This window comes from Pygoscelis adeliae, unplaced genomic scaffold, assembly GCF_000699105.1.
Source record: "Pygoscelis adeliae isolate BGI_AS28 unplaced genomic scaffold, ASM69910v1 Scaffold171, whole genome shotgun sequence".
Lineage (NCBI taxonomy): Eukaryota > Metazoa > Chordata > Aves > Sphenisciformes > Spheniscidae > Pygoscelis > Pygoscelis adeliae.
The window spans coordinates 9,393,167-9,412,481 of NW_008824186.1; the positions used below are offsets into that span (position 1 = coordinate 9,393,167).

The window sequence follows — 19,315 nt, forward strand, 5'->3', positions numbered from 1 at the left end:
TCCGGGGTGAGGGGGGGGGGCTCAGGAGCCGGCCCGCACGCAGCCAGGCCCCGGGCTGCCCCGTCCTGAGGAGCCCAGCGAGGGGGACGCGGCCCGCACATCGCGGGGGCTGGTTGATGTGTGTCAGTAGCGCGTACAAACGAACGACAGCGAGGATTTGACGAGCCCCAGGGTAAACATTTGCGCGGTCGCTCCTCTGGTAGGACACAGAGGAATCCCCACCGGCCAGGCAGGCCTCGGCCTCTGCCTCCTCCCCGGAGCGGAAGGGCACCATTGCCATGCTGCCATCGTTCGCCACATCCAAGACCAGGACACTGTGTTCACAGATGACTGGCAGTAACAAGTGACAGGACGAGAGGAAACAGCCTCAAGTTGCGCCAGGGGAGGTTTAGATCGGAGAGTAGGAAAAATTTCTTCACCAAAAGGGTTGTCAACCATTGGAACAGGCTGCCCAGGGAAGTGGTGGAGTCACCGTCCCTGGAGGTATTTAAAAGACATGTAGACGCGGCGCTGAGGGACATGGTTTAGTGGTGGATTTGGCAGTGCTAGGTTAACGGTTGGAGTCGATGATCTTAAGGGTCTTTTCCAACCTAAACGATTCCATGATTCTATGATTATTTCCCTATTTTCATTCTCTTTGTGATTATAATAATTTCTGTGCTGGTATTCGTCCTTTTGATCCTGTGAGCTACTAGCAACTCCAGGCTGAACAGTCTAGCTCTGCCTCTGATTGTACTGTAGCTTCCTACACACCGTCGCACAGCTCCTTCCACAGCCTGGTTTTCTCAGCAGCCTGAGCCAAGGTCACACAGTTGGGCCATCTTAGAGTTGGACCTCGGATTCCTGACACAGAGAGAGGTGAAAGCTGGGGAGAAGATGAAAGGGGGAGGGTTCCAGAGAGACGTTTAGCAATCTATAGGAGGAAGGTAAAGAGCAGTACGCTTGGCATATCTTCTTAATGGGAACTGCACCAAATACAACCGTACGTTGCAACTTCACAGAAGAGTTAAATTACGTCTTCAGTTTTCTGTTGCTGACATTTGTACCTAACAGGCACACACACACAATTTTCTTCCACTGAGGTTGCTAACCTAAGAAATTACCATTTTCACTGTTTACAAAAAGCCATGATTATATATTTTTTGGTGGGGACATGTGAAAGAAGATGAAGAAACCCAGGGCCAAGTCAAGTTGGTCTTCAGGAGATAGAGTCGTTAGGAATCATCGAATCACTTGGATTGGGAGGGGTCTGAGGGAGTCATCTAGCCTTGCCTGCCAGCGTCCCAGTGCTTTTCAGCTGAGCTGCTCCAACCAGTGGGTCCGCAACCCGTCTTGATGCTTGGGGGTTATTCTGGCTCAGGGACAGGACAGGGTGTTTTGTCTTCGCTGAACTTCAGGAGGTTCCTCTTGGCCCGTTCCTCCAGCTCATCCAGGGTGCCTCTGAAGACTAATCCTGCCTTCATGGCTATGAACTGCTTCCCCCCTCCAGTTTACCGTTACCTGCAGACTTGCTGAGGTGCCTTCTGCCCCTTGTGCTGGTAACTGATGATGCTGATGCTGAACAGGATCGGCCCCAGTGTTGTTCCCTGAGTGATGTCACCCATAACTGGCTGTCACTTGGACTTCAAGCAGTTGACTACCGCACTTGTACCTTGAAGGTCCTGCCCCTCACCTTTACCTTGCCTGCCTGGCAGGGGGGCAGCTGCCGTTCCCCATCTCCTTCACCAGCACTTTCTAGGAACAGGCTCCCAAGGGCCAAGGGGGAACACAGGAGCATTCCTTGGGCTTGCAAAGGATGGGATTAGGAAACCCGTAGTTTAGCTGCAGATTAGAGTGACGAGGAACGGGCAAGGGCAATTAGAAGGGCTTCTACAGACACCAGCAAGTGGAAAGCCAACAAAAAAAGGGTCCAGTGCTGAAATGACAGGAGCCAAAGCAGAGGCCCACTGCACCCATGCCGTACCAGCGTATTACGCAGGATATAATTAATATTTGTTTATATTGAATCCAGACACCAGCGTACTACAAAAGCGTATCTTGACATCGGTGTATGTGTTTTGTAACACTGCCGATACCATAACCTTCAACAAGCATTTCCTAACACAATAAAGCAGAAATAAAAAAGTAACTATGCCGTGAGAAGGGAGACAAGAGCTTGCAGTATAGAGGCAGAAACAGATTGTGGAAAAACATATGCAAGTAGTAGAATCTTCAAGGTAAGAACACAGGATGAGAACAAGCATGAAAGATGTCTGGTGGGAGCAGAACAGGCAGGAAGGACACCTGGTGAAACTTGAACGAGTCCGGTCCTAAAAATACGATAAATGGTATCGCGAGCAGATGAGATTCCTCTCTCTATAGAGGGTATGGCAGAGCTGGCTGCCAGACAAGGGAAGTCTTTTCTGCTGTACCAAAGCTTTTAGTTTTCCAAATTTGATACATACAATCACACCCATATATAGTAGTTATCTAAATTGGACTTTTCTTTAAAACCTCTTGGTTGAGAGCTCTCTCAATAATTGTAAGCTGCAAAAATAGAACTTTCTTCTGCATTTGGGGTAGACTGCCTTTATAGACAGCGAGGAGAAAGAGATCCTTCTGGGCTGGGATCCATCTGACCTGGGCTTCCATTTTATGACAAGGTGAATCACTTTCTAAGGTGATTACTTTTTTCCAGTGATTACCAAATGAACCTAGGAAGCTAGTTCAGGTGCAGATAACAAGTCACCTATGTTTAGTCAGGTGGATCCCATCGCTTGTGTTTTTGTGTATTGCACCGGAGACACACTATATCTTTTTCACTTCTGAGAAAATCACTGAGAAAACACTCTTCCCTCTACTCTTCTCCTTAGGGCATCCTTCACCAGTTTGTAAATGAGGGGGTTCGGCATGGGAAAGACGACAGTATAAAACGCAGAGATCACTTGGTCTGCGTCCAGCGAGTAGCTGGAGCTGGGCCATAAATACATGAAGAGGAGGGAGCCATAGAATAACCCGACGGCCGTCAGATGCGAGGTGCAGGTGTAGCAGGCTTTCTGCCTGCTACCTGCCACATGGATCCAGGGGATGGTGCTGACGATGCAGGCGTAGGAGACAACAGTGGTCAGGAAAGTGGTGGTTTGTATAAGGCCACACAGGGTGAAGAGGAGGACCTCGTTGATGCGTGTATTGGAGCAAGAGAGCTCCAGCAGCGTGATGTCATGGAAGAAATGGTTGATCACATTGGAGCCACAGAACAGCAACATGAATGTGAAAGACATGTGCACCAGTGAGGTCAGACCCCCACTGAGATGAGCCCCAGCTACCATGGAGGTGCAGACCCTGCAGGACATGGCAACGGTGTAAAGAGGATGACATAGGGCCACATAGCAGTCATAGGCCATCACAGCCAAAATGAGCCACTTGGCATCAGCAAAAAGAAACATCTGTGTTGCACACCCAATTAAAGAAACGGTCTTCCGCTGTGCTAGCAGATTCACCAGCATCTTGGGAGCAATGGCAGATGAACAGCTAAGGTCTAAGAAAGATAAGTTGCTTCGGAAATAGTAGATCGGGGTATGAAGGCAGGCATTGAGCTGGACGAGCACAACGAGGCCAGCATTCCCCACCAAAGTGGTGGCGTAGATGAGCAGGAAGAGCCCAAAGATATCTCCACCTCCGCACGGTTGGTGAAACCCAAGAGAATGAACTCAGCGCAGTGCAGTTTTCTTCAGGCATTTCATCGCCTTGTGTTTGGCTTCGTACACGTGAGATTTGTCAGGGGATCAGTGGGTAAGCAACGCACAAACACATTACATCCTCCACAAGATAGAGGTAGTGGAAATGCAAGCATCTCACCCAATATCAGAGGGGGAAACCAGTGGCTTAGATGGTGCCCATTGGAAGGAAAGCTTAGGAGGACAGCTCTCTTAGGAGAGAGCTTTAAAAAAACCCCACACACTTTGTGTGTGGAATTCCTTCCTGAATATTCCTTTCATTCATATGAAATAGGACCTCAGATGGGGTTTTATTTAAGAGCTAGACCACAGTGCAGATATAGAAGAAACTTTGTATGATATCTCACTTGAGGAAAAACATATTAATTGAGTATAATAGCTGCTACACATTTACCTGTGTGAACAGTAGAGTAAGGAGTTCAGGCACAGTTAATAGTGACCTTTCAGAGTCAGCAGTGAAATTGAACACTGGAAAAAGTGGATTGAAATGCTGGAACATAAGCAGATTTTTTTTTTTTTTTTTTAGACAAAAGGAAAAGACATAATTAGTTTGGAACAAACACAAATCATTGAGTTTAAAATGAAATTAAATGTTGCATCTCATTCTGGGATTTCTTACAAAATATTTTGTGGGTTTGTTTTCCTGAGGCTGATTAATTGTTACGGAATTGATGAAAGGAAAGCCATGAATATTGTTTTTAAGTGTTCAAACACAAATATTTTTAGATTTTCCAAGCAATTTTCCCCACCTTTTATTTTTGGCTGAAACTATTAATTGAATTTGAATTAGACTCAGTCCCCTAGAAAACTAATTCTGGATATTAATTTTACCTTTCCAGAAGTGCGTAATATAACTTAACTTTGCAAAAGTTAAGAAACATTTCTGCTGATGCCAGTAAAAATTCTAGGCAGGGCAGATGTATCTTGCTCACCTTTACGTTTACAGGAAATACAAAAGGACATCTAATAAAATAACTGTTAACACAGGTCAGTTAAATAATCCTGTAAATATCAGTGCGATGTGGACAAAATCACAGACAAACCAGAAATGTCTGTGTTCCTGAAAAAATAATAGTAATTTAAGCTGATTCATTCAGGATAGGATACTAGATGGTTACAGTAGAGTCTGGGGGTTCAGAAAGGAGGGCTTCAGTTCCCACCTGTGTTTCCAGGCACTCTAGCTGCGGTGACTCTCACCTGTATTTGGCTGTCTAAAGGTTGGTCTGAGTGCATCATCTTCAGTTCCGTCTATAACCGTTACGGAGGGATAGGTGGGATGCATCATATCCCGGATACGTGCGTGTCTGTTGGTGAGAAAGGAAGCCGGGATGACCAATATAAATTCACTGCCAAAATTTTAGGTGGTTACAGTCGAGTGAGATGAATCCCATTTTAGACGGCTTGCTTTGATCTTGTCTTTCAAGATCCTTCATTCTTGGTGAAGACTTGGTGCATCCTAAAATCTGAACCATTTTCTGGGTGTGACTGTTTACTCCAGAAAATGTCTTGGGTGACTCAGGTCACGACATAGGTCCCCCAGTTACGTTCCTAGAATAAGGTGACGAGTTCCCCAAAATTTCAATTGCGTTTTATTTTGAGCCAAGACCAGTTAAACAGCGACCATGTAACCTTACAATTTATGTCAACGCTATCACAGGCAATTGGAGAGATTTCTGGTGAAAGTGAAAAAGAACCTTTCTGCCCTGAAATGTATTCCATAGTACACATATGTGACTGTTTCTTCCTATTTTCAGCTGTTGATCATACTCAGAAATTTAGGTACGGAAATCCTACCAGCTGCTAAAAATTCAGTGGTCTCTGATGAAGACCTGCAAGAGATTTCAGTTCCCAGATCAATATTTTAGGTGCAAAAATTAATAAAAAATATACTCCCCCCTTTTTAAAGATATATTCCTAATTATTTTTTCTTTTGTGGTATCACGATGCAGCAACTCTTTTCCTTTAGTGCATTGAAATTCATTCAGTCAACAAGGCAACTGACTTAGAACAGTTTCTACACAATTCCCTGAATGGAAAGAAATTTTACTCATTAGGAGGCTTACCTGCTAGGGAAATACTTATTTTTTTCCTGGATGCAGGAAATGTTTCTTTTGGGGAATGTCACAGATTCTACATCTTCCTTTTGGACACAGGAGACCATGATGTTCTCAAGGGAAGAGCAGAACAAACAATTAAAACACTAGTGGTGTTGTCTCAGTGTGGAAATGTTTCAATGAAATGGTATGCTCTAAAGATATTGTAAGCACTTTTGGAAATGCTTCTAATATTTCCTTTGACTGGAAACACAAACAGTATTTTTTTAAAGCATCAAAACAGTGTTGAAATGAGGATGGACATTTTGGCAAAATGGAGGTCCAACCTGCGATCTGGAGTCACTGATACCAGGCCACTGGGACCTTGAAGCAACCACTTCTTGAAAAAAAATTCAAATGCGCCTCAAAGTGATCATGACAATTTAGAAAATGGAATTCAGGCAGTCATTGGAACTTTTGGTAACGTGATTATGATCGTCTCAAATTAAGAGGTGCTGGTTCTCACTAGCTAAAGACCCTATGTAATACAGGAATTATACACCCGGAGGAAGATTTAGAGCAGTTTAACTTGTTATCTTACTCATACTTTAAGCAGTAATTGCTTTCATTAATATCAATTTGGTTTTTAAAAAAGGAGCTAATCGTTGTTCTTTCATAGGAGAGTTGTGATACTAATTGACCTAAAGATGTTCAGTGAATAAAGTAAGAACATCAAGCAGCTATCTAGGTGGACAGATGCAATAAAAAAGCTTTCAATTCAACTGCTCTTCACTAGCAGATGTTTAACTTGTTGACAAATGTGCAGCTGATGTCTTTTCCTGCGAGGAAACTTGGGTAACTCTTTCAACCTTTTTATTCCAACCAACAAGCTTTCTTTGCACTGCTTGCCTTTTCCTCCCTTCTCTCTAGTTCATGTGTGCAACGGCGGGCATACATACGTTCACAGGCAAGCACTTAAGGTCTTACCGTTTTATTTCATCGGAACTGAGCCATTCCTCCCAGTGGTCTCCAAGAACATCTAAATGGGATGCGGACAACTTTGAGGCATGCAATTTGTGTTGGGCAATACACCAGACCTCAAAGGTTCTGGAGATCAGAGGAACACCCAAAATGCATGAAAATTCATCTTAACTAGTTTTAGACATCTAAAAGTTACTAATCTAAGTAAGTTAGTTGGGTTCTTTTACCTATCATTGGCAAGAAATAGGCACTTCCAAAGGACGACTCATCCCATTGTAAAATAAGTTTCTAAGGAAAATGGCATGTATTGCTTTCTGCAGGTCTCTCCCTCCCTACGCTGACTATAAAATAAGCCCAGGCGGCTAGGTTAGGCTTGCATAGCTCAATTTTATGCTGCTGAAATGATACAAAATGGATCCTACCCCGTCCCTCAGCACTTATGCAGAACACGGCTTGAAGCTCTGGGGTACGAGTTCACAGATGACTCCCCTGAGGCAAGACCCTAGATGTTGATCAAAGCCATCACATGGGAGGAAAGCAAAACACTGCAGCAAACTGATTTTTATTTCTCCCATTTCAACAAACTGTCTGTGAAGAGATGGAAAAGCTCCACGGAGGCTTCCAGTAGCCAGTGATGGATGTACTTGGACCTTCTGAAACTCTGGGCAGGGGCTAAGCCATGACACATGACAGGGATGTAATGGATGCCCTGGTTTGTGGGGGGAGTGATGTAGGAAAGCCCCTCCAGAGGAAGATGGGAAAATTACCATGTTTGGATTGTTATTAATTTCTCTGCTCTTTCATTTGATATTCTTAGTATGGGGTTCATCACTCAACTTAAACAATTAAAAGTTACTTGTCTAAGCCTAACTTCTAGGCTACTCCTGTAGTCCATGTAGAGAAATAACCACTCAAATCCTACAAAGTATCCAGAGCATAAACATCTACATATAGGCTACTGTGGACATTGCTTGTCTGAGTTCAGGAGAGGACTGTGTATCTCTCTTCTGATCCAGTTGTTCTTTCAGGGACCAGTCATGTGTCTCGTATTAATCAACTATCTCAGATGACTACGGACTGTAAATCAGTAAAAATACACCTTAATGGTCCAATAAGGAAGAGTGCTAGCGATGTAAACTATCTTTAGATGGAATAAGGAGAATGCAGACTGGAATTCAGCTTGCATGCGTTGGTCTTGTTTCATGAGGGCCAGCAAAAACTTGAAATGGTGATTACCCTCCCTTCAAGTCAGCTCCTTCTAGTTCTCTTATAAAGGCTGATCATTTCACAAGGCCAGCAATCCTCTGCAGCCTCTTGCTCTGTATGACCCCAGGACTTAGAGGATCTGTGGCCAGAGAGAAAATGTCATTATGTAAAAACAACACGAAAAGAAAGCTCCAACTTGTTGTCAAAATAACATTACCTAGAGAAGAATATGAATCTTCTGCTTATGTTCTGGAGGGTTTTTTCATTGTTGCTATTTTTTGTCTCCTAATGAGCTCTGTATTCATGAACCAAAGACCTCAGCAGACTGCAACCGTTGCCTCACTCGATGGGATCCCCCCGGGACACATACAGCACTTAAGGAAAGCTGACTGGGAAAGTTGATTGTGAAGACCTCGCCATTCCCCTGCTGACTGTGCATCCCATTTGTAGTCGCTGCCAGACGGGGAGGGGCAGAATGTGCCAACAGCTTACCTGATCCTGTAGTCAGAGCTTCTCTAAATGCCATTGTGTCCAGCTTTCTAGAAGCATTTGTTCCTGAGGAAAAGAAAGCATCGTTTTTAATGTTAGTTTCCAAGGTAGGAAACATATCCATAGCCTGAAATATTATCAAATCTGACAGACTGTTAATTGTGTCACTGTTTTATTCTCTATCCTTACTCTGTACTTTAAATCTTGCACACAGAATGCACATAATCACAGTCTATGCTCATATACACAACAGTAAAAAAAATTAATGAATTTTCATATAAGGAATGCTGAAAGTAAAGTCTACAAAAAAAATAACGCAGTCAGAGAGGAAAATTGTTTTGACCTGAGCTGGATTCTTTTTCTTATTTTGGAAAATAGGAGAACAAATACTTGTGAATGTCCATGTGGCTTCTTTTCCTAACATGTGGAGACTTTTGGACTCCTGCTCCTGGAAGTTTGTACTTAGAGCGAGAAATGACATTCAGGTCAGTACTTCACAAGAGAGGTCTCTGCCCTCAACTGTGATAGCTGCAATTCAGCCATTCCCTGTGGTTACAGCAGAGGCAGGGTTGGTTTAAGTTAAACACATGTTTAAGTCTTAAACCCAAACCACCAAAATCCACAGAAGTTCTAATATTGGCTTGATGAGCACTGAAATGTGGGGTTATAGCAAAAGAAGAATCATTTAACAGCATCAGCTTGTCATAGAGACCGTATTGTTGGTCACTACAAATAGTCCAACTGACTTGTCTAGAATTTCCTATAGAACAGAAAATTATTAGCAATCAAGCTGTTGGGCTCTGCAAGTTGCTGCTAATCGGTTGAACTACTGTAACTGTCTGAAATTGTTTTCTTAATTAACTGTCTTAATTATTCTCAATACAATGCAAATAGCAACAGCTCAAAAGATCTTTCAATCATTCAATTGTTTCAGTAAGAAGCTCCACCTTGCAAGCTCGGGCATTCGTTTAATACACCTGCAATTAACAGTTCTCATTTTCTACAGAACTCTAAACAGAAGTGTCAAAACAAGACCACAATCTGAAAACAAGAGGCATTTTTCTTGAAGTCAACATTTTAAGAGAAGTGAAAAGGTAATTATGAGATTAATGTTCTTTCCTTTGGTTCACCCGTAGACATGCTGTTATTTAACATGCCTATAAAGTCTGATTTGTCTGACGAAATATTGTCCCCTACAGAGATAGACTGCCACAGTTTATCTAATCATTGTGTGCTCTTTATAAGCAGTGATGAGAAACCAGCACCTCTAGGAGGCAATTCATTTCACCCCAAAGTAAGTAGACATTTTAAGTAGCTTACATGAATTTTGCCTTAAAGTGCCTACTTCTTTTCTATGACCATAAACGAAGCCTTGAATGGCTACCTCAAATGTAGCTGTCCACCTAGGAAGTAGGTAATGTTAGGCAAGATGGATTCTGTCTTCGGTGTCAGGTCCTATGTTTCTTTTAATTTATACGCAACTCCTTTCTTAACGTTGGACAAAACAAGTGTGATTTTGTGTCAGGACAGACTTACAGACTTTCTTCCTGCCATTAGCATGAACAGGTTCAGGGACGCAGGGCAAGGTCCATGGCCACACTGCCCCTGTCTTCTCCTTTGATTCGTTATGTTTGGAATCAGCAAATAAACTTTGATAAAATTAGCATCTGCTTTTTAACATAAACTGCTTTTCTACATGGATTTTTTTTTTTTTTTAATTTGGGGGTATCTTCCTATGAGGACTTCTCCTCAGAACTGCACTGGCCAACTTAAATGTTATCCTTAGAAGTTGAGAGCAATTTATTACTCCGCTATTTAAGAACAACGGAGCAGATAATCAGAATCATCCTGTTATTCCTCCTAGGCACCATGGACACAGATAAGCATTTGAGAAAATTTAACAATAGAACTAAGCAGGAAATATTAAAAAAGGTTGGAATGAATAACAACTTTCTCCTCTTTCCTGGAACAATCTCAGTAATGGAATAAAAGTAATCCTTCTTTGAGACTGTCATTACAGAAGTGTTAAATGGATAACAGCAAGCTTCTCAAGAGACTTGAGTTAAGCATCCAGTTCTTGCATACTAACAGACAGCTAGGTTTCCATTAAAATAAAGCAGCATCCAGTTTTCTTCTACTACATTCCTGCCCGACATTCCCAGCATCATTATGACTTATTCTTCTATCTGGAGTTGTAACTCACTTGTGTTCTTTGATTTTTTTTTCTCCCTCTTAAAGATTCAGGCTCATTAAGGGAATGGTCAGAAGAAACAAGACAACTGTTGATGAGTTCATTCTCTTGGGAATCACAGATATTTGGGAGCTGCAGGTCTGTCTTTGTGCTGTTCCTTCTGATCTGTGTCACCTCGTTGGTGGGGAATCTCAGCATGATTGCATTAATCAGGCTTGACTCTTGACTCCACACTCCCATGTACTTCTTCTTCTGCCACCTCTCTCTGGTAAACCTAAGTAATTCCTCAGCAGTTGCTCCCAAAATACTAGTGAGCTTCTTTGAAGAAAGGAAAGCCATCTCTCTGCCAGGGTGTGCAGCCCAGATGTACTTTTGTGGAGTCCGCATAATCATCAGGTGTTACCTGCTGGCTGCGATGGCCTATGACCAGTACATGGCCATCTGTAACCCTCTGCTCTACGTGGCCACCATGTCTCAAAAGGCTTGTGTCCAGCTGGCTGTGGGACCCTACATAATAGCTACTGTGAACGAAATGGTGCTTGTCAGCTCAGTGTTCAGTTTACACTTCTGTGACCCTAATGCTATCAATCATTTCTTCTGTGACATTCCCCCGCTCCTGAAACTTTCCTGTTCCAGTACTACTGTCAACGAACATGTGGTTTTTACCATTGCACTCAGCACTTTAGTATTCATTGTTGTCTCTTATGGTTATATCCTTACCACTGTCCTGAGGACCCACTCCTCAGAGGGCGGGCACAAAGCTTTCTCCACCTGTGCCTCACATTTGACATCAGTCTCAATTTTTTACGGGACTATGATCTTCATGTACCTCCGCCCCAGTTCTAGCTACTCCCTGGACCAGGACAAAGTGGTGTCCATTGTCTACGCCCTGGTGATTCCCATGCTGAACCCCCTGATCTACAGCCCGAGGAACATGGAGGTGAAGGACGCTCTCAAGAAACTTTTTCTAGAAAGAGTTCTTGTTTCCTTTAGAAATCAAACTGGTAAAGAGGTGTCATAAACTAAACAAAATAAACTTGGACATTCTTGAATTTCAGTCTCCATTTGGCTGCTGACCATTTAAACTAAAAGCGAAAAGACGATGGCAATTATGAGGACCCAAGTGTTTGCGCATGTCATTGCTAGAAGATATAGTGAGCCACTGCTTGCTTTCTCCTCTGTCAGGGTGTAACTATACTGTCCGATTTTACCCTTAAACCCACTAATTATACTCAAAGCCTCACATGCACTCCTTTCCCACACGCCACCTCCTACTTTAAAGACTTGGTGTTCTTTGCGTCACTCCATAAGGAACTGTATTTTTCAGATTGAGAAGCATCCCTCACATTTAGTTCTTCTGGCAGATCTTCAAGAGGGAATGCTGGGGCAAAGAGGAGATCCAGGTCCTCATGGATGTTTGCTAAGAATAAACCTGGGCTAATATGTTTGAAACCAGGAACATTTCCAATTGGCAGTGTAGTATGAGTTTGCAGAAGCCAGGTTTAACATTACTAATGAGCAGTGCTTTTTTAAGATCAAATAAATGAATGCTACATATGTGCATTCCCCAGAGAAGGTTCAGGAATCAGACACAGCTTGATGCAATCAATTCTATGTGACATCTTTATAGGACCCTTTGCTGATACAGAAAACCCATCTATTTTTAAAAGACAAACAAAAAATTTGCAAGTCCCAGCTGTGGATTTAAATAGAAAACGTCATCTAAGGTGATGGATCACCACTCACAAATATTTATTCATTAGCAGAACCAATGCCAGACCACACCACATCAACTGAAGCCCTTAGCAGCAGCAGAGAAAAGCAGAGCTTTTGTCTCAAAATACTTGTGGGGAAGCTCTTCCTATGTGCCACACTTAGGAAAAATTACCTTAGGAGATACACATTTCACCCCTTTGATAATGAAGTGCTCAGAGACAAGTAAATACAAATTGGCCATTTGTTAGATACACAAAATGAGGGACATGAATCTCAACATGTGGTTCAGACACACCTGTGACAACATTCATCTTAGAAAAGATATTTGGGAGGATGACTAGTCCCTAGCCCGATGTCAAACTCACTGAGCAGACCATGAAAAGCAACTGGACATGACATGAGAAACCACTGGACGTAACAAGTAACAGTGAGGAACTGTCGAATTAACAGCACCATGATGGATGGCCAGATTTCACCAGTGGTTAGGAGGGCACCAGAGGTGCTAGAGATGGGCAGACTTCACAGATGGTTGAAGGGGAAGCGTTGGACACCCTTTGGGGAGCAGACCCTCACAAGGCCAGCAGTGCCTAGGAACCCCACCAGAAACACCACAGGTCTATTCTACCTGGGTATCAGGAATAGCAAAATCAGGTGTGAACGTAGCAAAACAGGAACAAACGTGGGGAAGCGATCAGGGTGGGTCATTTATTTGGGAGGAGACCATGGTGGCGAAACTGAGGTATCATGGCTGATGAGGGAAGAGCAAGAAGGGGACAACGAGATAAGGGAGGCATTAAAAGGGGCTGGTGGCCTCTAAGCAGGCTGCTGGTCAGTTTGCTTGTCTGGCCAAGCCCTGTGCTTGACCACCACAGCTGGTCCCATCCTCTTATTAAATTGTATTTGCAATGATGAGCTATGTATTTATGACTACTACTGCCAACAACTGGGTTTTAGAGCTTAGAAATTCTTTTGGGGAAAAGATGCAACTACATGCCAGGTATAAGCAATGCAATTATTTCACCATAGTCGGCTGGGACATCAAACTGAATGAATATCTTCTATCCACGTGGCCATGCAGAGACAGTAGAAAATGCACACGCCTAGTAGAATGAGAGCTCCTCACCACTTCTGCTGTATGCGAGAGGTGGGGAACAGAAAGAAAATAGCTTTAAGGAGAGATGGAGCAGAACATCAGAGTCTAGCCCAAAAACCAAGAAGTTTGTGAAGACAAAGGAAAGGGCTTTAATATTAAAGATATTCAGGGATATTTCGTACCTGGGCTAGACGGGCAGGGCAGTGTTTTCTTTCAGAGTCCATAGAATTTTAGAAGTAGAGGCACGTTCCTGCCATGTGTCTGCATGGCTGCTGTCAGGGAGCTGCAAGAGCCAGCTGGTGCCCAAGGGACAGGGAGCAAGGAGCCAAGGAGGACCCCAGGGCAGGCAGTGCCTCACTCCCAGGGGACAGACCTGCAGGGGCTGAACACAGCAGGCAGAGCCATGGGCTGGCATCAGGGTCCATCAACAGCCACAGCAAGCGATGAACTATGCTCAGGGCCCATCCACAGCGTGCCATCAGGAGCAAAGGGAGATGGACCAGGAGCAGGGTCAGAGATAAAGCTGTACTCTTGATCTGGGGTCCATCCAGGAGGCAGAAACACAGCTGCAGCCCAACACACCTCCTGTGTAGTCAAGGAAGGACTGATGGCCCTGGACTGAGTTTAAATGGGGCTCCTGGGCCATAGGCAGGGGCACGTGTGTGGAGTGGTCCAGGTGAGGCTGGTCAGGGCCATCAAGTCTTATTAGTGCCCTCGAGGCCCTGGCAGCTTCTAGGTGGAGTCAGGAAGTAGTAGCAGGAAGGCTGAGTTTTAGCCATAAATTAGCAGAATAATACTAGTGAGAAGGTGAATCTCTGTAAGAGGAGTCATTCTTTTGGAGAAGTTGAGGAACTCATTAAGACTCCACTGATAAGGGCTATCCTATGCCATTTAACCCCTCCTTTTGCTTTCCAAATTGAAAGAACTAAACACAAATCTCACTTTCTGAATCAGCTGAAATACCTGTTTTACATGATAGTAAATTTTCAAGGATCCACAGCTTCCCAAGTAGAGGAAATATAGTTTCTAATATGAAGATGCAAAGTACTTAAAGAGTGGCTACCAAAAGGACGGAGGCTCTCTCTTCACAAGGAGCCATATGGAGAAGACAAGGGGCAACAAGTAGAGGTTGCACTGGGAGAGATTTCATCTCAGCATAAGAAAGAAATTTTTTACAGTAAGAACCAGTCGTTCACTGAACCAACCTCCCCAGGGAGGTGGTAGAGTCCCCATCGCTGGAGGTTTTCAGGATACAATTGGACAGGGTGCTCGATAGTCTTGTCTAGGTTCCCCTTCCCACGGAAAGCTGGACCAGATGATCTTCTGAGGTCCCCTCCAACCTGGGCTATTCTATGATGATTGTATGAAGTGCCACCAAAGTAATGAACACTACTCCATGTGCATGTGCATACGTATGCGTGTGCAGTGCAAGGTGAATGATAGTTATATGTTAGTCTTTAATCTCCTTCTTCTCAGTGTTTATGTTGGATCTATGGATTGCACTGCATCTAAACAGCTCATCTCACATATTGTATGTGCATAAGTATTTAAGAGAGAAAAAAACTTCCACTGGAAAACAGCCCGCTTAGAGGAAACAAGGTATCTTAGCAAAACATCATTAGATTTACCCAGCTACTTTCTGCAGTAGGAGTCTTGGGTTTGAAGTTTTGAAAGTCCTTGATTCCAAATTTATAATGCTCCATGTGTATAAGGAGGGTGGTCGTGACAGATACGTGCAAAGATGCACGTAACTTTGGGCAACCTGATCTAGTGAAAGATGTCCCTTGCCCATGGCAGCAGAGGTAGACTAGATGATCTTTGAAGGTCCTTTCCAACCCAAACCATTCTATGAATCTATGATTCTATCTTTTATATACAGAATTCTAAAAAATACAGAGGAAAGGGAGGAGAGAATGGCACCAAAACACTGAATGCTGACTTTTTTTGATCCCCAAAGTCTTGGGAATTTTGAAGCCAGAACTATAGCCTGACCTGAATTTCACAACTCGATAGTATTTTTAAAGGAGAAAAATAAATCATTCACAACCTCTTTCATGTTGCACATTTTCATATCTGACAGCACCACACAAAAGACAGATAGGAAAATCTGCCCTGGTTGCATTGCAAACAATAAAACCCCCACATATTAATAATTTATTTGAATTTTGCTTAAGAAAAAAACCCCCTTTTTTTCCTTAAGAAATGCTTTTTCCACAGCAAATATGGAGAAGTGAGAAAACAGACGAATATTCAGAACTTAACCGTATTCTTGTGCGCTCGTTCTACATTTTGGCTAACATACACTTTGTAAGAATGCAAGGTATTCATATGAGAAATGAAATATGGCAGTGATTGTCAGAGTAGCTCAGGAGGCATATTAAGCCATCTACAACTGGTCTACATAATTATATTAAGCAGTAAAAGTCAATGTCTTTGTCAAGGTTTCAACTGAAGTTCAACAGCAATAGGCATATGAAATTTTTTTGAAGGCACATCAAGAATTTCAGGAATCCTTTATCTTTAGGAGCAGATACATGAAAATGGTTCATTTTCATCCCTCACTGGTTATATGAGATTAGCCAGATATGCAAATAGGTGAAGTCTGATTTTCAGTTGGCAAATGTGAAGTGCAAATGTGCAGATGATGATTAGTATGGGGATTTAATTGATACAGGGTATTTTTCTTTACTTTATTTGGACTCCCCCATATTTTATTCATTTACAGGGATAGCTTTATAGAATTAGAGGGGAACTCATTCCAGAAATTCAGCTTCCCTTCCCAGCATCCTGGTGCAAAAGAACATGTCGGAGAAGACTGTATTTGTAAAGATGTGAGTGAGCAACTGCAAGGAAAGACTGGAGATTCTCCTGAATCAGCAGTATAAAAAAAGATCACCAAACAGAGCTTGCCAACATTTTTCTGCCGGTTCCAGCTGGCCGTTGGGCGATGGCGCTGTCTGTACTCCCACACTGCTGTTCCAACAGGGCAGCTCCACTGGTGAGAATATGAGAATAGCTCTGCGGTGTGAGACGAGTCAGCCCAGGGGTATCGATTTCTGATGGCAGCCAAAAATAGATGTTCAGAGAAAGAGTATCAGAAACTGGATGTGTATATTATGATCCTTCCCTGTTAAAATTTTTCCAGCTCTGGCAAAGAAAATCACAGCTGTCTGACAGAGTTCCCTCTCTCTAGTGTTGTAGGCTATTGGGCACAAGAAAAAAAAAAGAACGTCTCGTTTTTGAGGAACAATTATGGATGAGCACCTAGCTCCAGGAGGGGGTTACAGCTGATGACCTCTCCTCAGAGATGAGTGCACCTCTTTATCCTGGCTGAAGATGCTTATATTCCTAATGGAAGCAGGTCCAAAGTGATGTCTTACTTCCCCTCAGGCCTCCAAAAGTTTGAATGAACCTTTGGCACACCTCATCAAAAAAGTGTCATGAAACAAACCAAGTCACCGAGCCCAAAGTTTTGCAGTTCAAACAGCTGAAGTTAAAACCCCAAACATATTTGCTGAATCCTGTGCAGTTCCCTCAGAAGCTCTTCTGACTTCTTAAGGTGTCCGTCTGGGGTCCAGGCAGGTGGGAAAGAGATTAATACCTGGTGCTAGGGGAAATTATCTAGACTATCCATTCCACCACTGCTTTCCCACCCCACCAGCCCTTGGGAAGTTATTTCACCAAATATAGGTATTTATCCTCCTCTTTCCAAACAGAGAGATCAATCTCTCTCTAGAAATGCTGATTCCTCTGAGGTGAATATGGAGGAAGCGTTGTTTCCCTCCTGCAGAGGGACCTGGACAGGCTGGATCGATGGGCCAAGGCCAACTATTTTCTGCTGTTAACTATACAGAAAGTTAGTAGCTTTGACCTAGATAACTAACTTTCGGCCATCTGAGGAGGATTTCACCTTATGACATGTATCAGATTCTGCATCTCCTGATGTCTTCAGACCAAAATTGGAGTATTAATGTGTTTCACCCTCACAGAAGTCTTTTGGCTCAAAATAGGAATAACTGGATAAAATTCTGTGTTTAGACAAACCTCTAAAAAACCCACAAACCCATTCAAATATTTGGTCTCTTAAGATTTGAAGTGTAACGTACGGTTCACCAAGTCTTGAACAGGCAATTTTAAAAACTTTTACCAAAACTACAATTGTTTATGACTTAAATACTTAAAATTATACTTGGGCTTGTGCTTACAAGAAATAATTGCAGTGCTACCCCTGGGACCACTTCCCTTTGGCATTTAAAATTGGTTATGGTGTCTCAAAAGGGAAATTTTGAAATGTGATTTCAATTCTTCCACTACTTTGCTATCACTTTGAATGAGCTAAATCTTTGTGAAGGACTAAGCCACTTCGCATTTATTTCTTACCTACAAATATCTAACATCTCTGGAGATTGGGCAAAGGGTGTCTGCAATTTTCTTTTGTGTATTCTGCTATCAGTATTCCTGTTATTGGATGAGTTTCAACCTTCTTGCAGATTGGACATTTTCAGGTACAGAAAAAACCATTCTTTAATTTTACAAATCTTGAACAGAGATATGTCAGGATGATTTCAAGGTATTTTAGTCTATATGAGAATTTATATAGGTCCAAGGCATGTTTGTCATTGCTGATAGAAACGCCGTGATAAGACAATGGTTTCTGTAAGAAACGTCTTTTAACCTTGAGCAAAGTACTTACCTTATTTTTGTCTACTTTTTCTCACCTATAAAGCATAAATGACTCTCATCCTTCAAATTGCTTTGAAATCAAAAGATGTAAAGTTCAGAGCTTGTGCTATCTACTAATGTCAATAATATAAGGAGATGATTTTCAGAAGTAGGTAAGTGATCTAGAAGCACAGATCTCAAGTCCATGGAACTTCTCATGAGCCACTTGGTCTCAGATACTCCAAAGTATTTAGAAAACTAAATCCTATAGAGAATCCCACTCTAGTTATTTATACTATAGCTAGAGTAAATTTCCCTTCTCGCTCCCAGAGGCTTATGGTTTTCAGATCCTGAAGTATGTTTTTTAATGTGGTATGATATTCATCAGAAACATTACCACAACTGGTTTACTGAAGGCAAAATTTAGTTGTTCTTTGCCTATGCAGTGTAGTTGTGGAAATTATAAATGCCTGAACAGAACCAGAAGTTGAACGTAGCTGTTTATGTTGGCACAGGCTTTAAAATGATTGTGCATATATGTGCTTAAATGGGAGAAAGATGTCTCTCGAGTTCTACATCCATCTTAAGAAAGATGCTGAGTTTCATATTATTCAGGTTCTTATGGATGACATCATAACTGATAGAGTCCACCTAGTCTAGAGAGTTCATGTCTTGAATAAGAATTGGATTAATCTCATTAAACATCAGGGATCAGACCCACCTCACCAAAATTTAGGTGTTTACGTATGAGCTGATTGCCACATTTGCACAGGTGCCAGTGAAAAGCTAGTTGATACAGTTGATACAAGTCTTCTGCAGCTCTTTTATCATTTCTGCTTGTCCCATACAGATGTCTTGGCTACCACAGTGTACCTAAAATGGCAAAAGGCACGGATGCTTCGGCACCTTAGAACCATAGAATAGAACCATAGAATAGTTTGGGTTGGAAGGGACCTTTAAACGTCATCTAGTCCAACCCCCCTGCCGTGGGCAGGGACATCTTCAACTAGATCAGGTTGCTCAGAGCCCCGTCCAACCTGACCTTGAATGTTTCCAGGGATGGGGCATCCACCACCTCTCTGGGCAACCTGTGCCAGTGTTTCACCACCCTCAGCGTAAAACATTTCTTCCTTATACCTAGTCTAAATCTACCCCCCTTTAGTTTAAAGCCTTTCCCCCTTGTCCTGTTGCAACAGGCCCTGCTAAAAAGTTTGCCACCATCTTTTTT

General features: G+C 42.7%; 3 protein-coding genes across 3 annotated transcripts in view; 1 reads left to right on the forward strand and 2 right to left on the reverse strand.

Annotated features, from left to right (window-relative positions):
- Nucleotides 1–5,877, reverse strand: part of LOC103925793 (olfactory receptor 5AS1-like) — a 10,216-nt gene extending 4,339 nt beyond the window's left edge. The window contains 5 exon segments of the mRNA XM_009334565.1: nt 100–314; nt 1,679–1,734; nt 2,841–3,646; nt 3,649–3,707; nt 5,780–5,877. Of these exon segments, the coding sequence (XP_009332840.1) occupies nt 100–314; nt 1,679–1,734; nt 2,841–3,646; nt 3,649–3,707; nt 5,780–5,877 (1,234 nt within the window).
- Nucleotides 1–19,315, reverse strand: part of FTH1 (ferritin, heavy polypeptide 1) — a 54,407-nt gene that overhangs the window by 17,731 nt on the left and 17,361 nt on the right. The window lies entirely within an intron of this gene.
- On the forward strand, nt 10,683–11,637 carry LOC103925794 (olfactory receptor 154-like). Its single transcript, XM_009334566.1, is given in 2 exon segments — nt 10,683–10,756; nt 10,758–11,637. Coding segments are annotated over 2 exon segments (954 nt in total).